The sequence below is a fragment of the Emiliania huxleyi genome (genome assembly GCF_000372725.1).
Source record: "Emiliania huxleyi CCMP1516 unplaced genomic scaffold EMIHUscaffold_271, whole genome shotgun sequence".
Lineage (NCBI taxonomy): Eukaryota > Haptophyta > Isochrysidales > Noelaerhabdaceae > Emiliania > Emiliania huxleyi.
The window spans coordinates 67348-69342 of NW_005200000.1; the positions used below are offsets into that span (position 1 = coordinate 67348).

Sequence of the window (1995 nt, forward strand, 5' to 3'; positions counted from 1 at the left end):
ATAGGGGACCCTGGGCCTTACCCCGGCCCCTGTGCCACGAACGACCGACGGGGAGAAGTTCTTTTTTGCCCCCCCCCCCCCCCCTCCCCTGCCTATGATGGTTGAGTTCGTTCGTCCGTTGGTTTGGTTAATTCGAGGCGTCTCCGTACCGCGGCGTTCATCCTCGGCCCCCCCCTCTCTAACGAGACTTCTATGAGTATTCCAAACCGACCGTTACCCAATTAGCAATTTCGGCGTCAGAGGGGCCGTGAGACAGCCGAGCCGTGAGACAGCCGAGCCGGCCGGACCAACACTTGGGTCGCATGTTAACCTCAGCCTCGCCACCTGTCCCAATTTATCCGAAAGCTGGTGGGGTAAAGCGGCGGAGGAGGTATGACGGCGCCTTCAAGCTGAAGGTCGTTCAGCAAGCGCTCAAACGACCGCTGGGCTGCCGGGTCAAGCCCACCTGCCGCGAATTTCCTGGAGTCGATCCGGTACGAGATGCCTTCCCGTCCTCCTGCCGTCATCCCCCGCTTAGCACCCCCCCCCCCCCCTCTCCCCGGGCAGGTTCAACTACGCAAGTGGATCAAGGCCTTTGAAGCGAGCAAATCTCCGCCCCCGCCACACCCTGCCCGGGCCGTGGGCATTGGGGGCTGCTTGCCGAGCAGCGCCGGCTGCACGCTCGAGAAGTGTAGCGAGCTGCACACGGTTCCATTCCCGACCACCATCGGCATTCCTCTTTTTTTCTTCATGGGCATCAACACGCCAGGAGCACGTCACTATGGCTGGCAGATCACCCCCGCTGTCGCTGACTGGGGGCTTCCCCGCTCGATGGCAGCACCTGTCCCGCCCATGCCCTCGTCGCAGCCAGCGCCGCCGTCTGCGCCGCTGCAGCCGCCGCCGCCGCCGCCGCCGCCGCCAAAAAGTCCGCCGATGGTAACCACGCACGCGACGAGTTTTGAGGCGGCAGCGGCAGCGGTGTCCGGTGATGCTCACTCTATCTGCCTGAGCACGGAGCGCACGGCCCCGGCCGCCGCCCGGGGGCGGAGCACGGAACACCAACGCCGAGGACCGGTGGACTAGATATGAAGATATGAGAGAAACACATCGCGTCGTGCGCGCGCGTGCGTCGCGGGATCTGCAATTGCGTGTGTGTGTGTGGCATCTCGTCGTCGGGCTCTGCTGTTCGCACGTCTCTCCAAGTCCAGCGCGAGCGCAGCGCCAGGCTCTAAGTGCGCCAGAGCCGTAGCGTACTCATGTCTCTCCAAGTCCAGCGCGAGCGCAGCGCCAGGCTCTAAATGCGCCAGAGCCGTAGCGTACTCATGTCCATGGTATTGGTATATGAAAAACCCACTCTCGCGGATCTGATATGTGATATCGACCGCTCCGCTGCACCCTCGTGCCCGTCGCCACCCGCACCGAACCGGCTCGCTCGCACATTTTTTAGTGCGGCCTGCGCCACCCCCAAGCCCCATGGATGCCACCCTTTCCACATTTTTTTAGTACATGTAAACTGCCTCTGTCCCGGCGGCACCACGCCGCGACCAGTTCTGTGGCAGCCAGAGCTCGCATTGCTGCCAGCGGCTCCGGTCGGGGATGATTTGCGTGTTGTACGGCTGCGCCAAGATCCCGCGCTGCACGAGGCGGCACCGGTTCTTGACCATGCGCGGCTGCAAGTCGCGGTTGTCGAACGAGCACGGCTTGTGGTGGCAGTAGGCCGCGATGGTTGCGTGCGGCGTCCACAGCCGCTCCGCGAGGACCGACGCGCGCAGCCACAGCTTCTGGTCGAGGAAGAGCTCGTCGGCAACCTCGCCCCACAAGCAAGCCTCCGCACCGAGCACGCGCGACTCCTCCTCCGCGCTCAGCCCGGGCGGCACCAGCTGCGCGTTGATCACCTCCTCCCACACGGTCGCTCTCCCGCCGGTAGAGTAGCCGCCGTCAAAGTAGAAGCCCGATGAGCGGACCGCGCGTCCGCCGGACCGCACGACCGCCGCCATCTCTGCCCTACCGGCCTCG

The 1995-nt window shown here is 64.6% G+C and overlaps 1 protein-coding gene across 1 annotated transcript in view; it reads right to left on the bottom strand.

The window, feature by feature from the left end:
• Positions 1-1478: 1478 nt before the first annotated feature.
• EMIHUDRAFT_238482 (hypothetical protein) overlaps positions 1479-1995 on the bottom strand; it is a gene marked incomplete at both ends in the record, with an annotated part of 1844 nt that continues 1327 nt past the window's right edge. The window contains one exon of the mRNA XM_005776813.1: positions 1479-1983. Within this exon, the coding sequence (XP_005776870.1) occupies positions 1479-1983 (505 nt within the window). The remainder of the gene's footprint in view (positions 1984-1995) is intronic.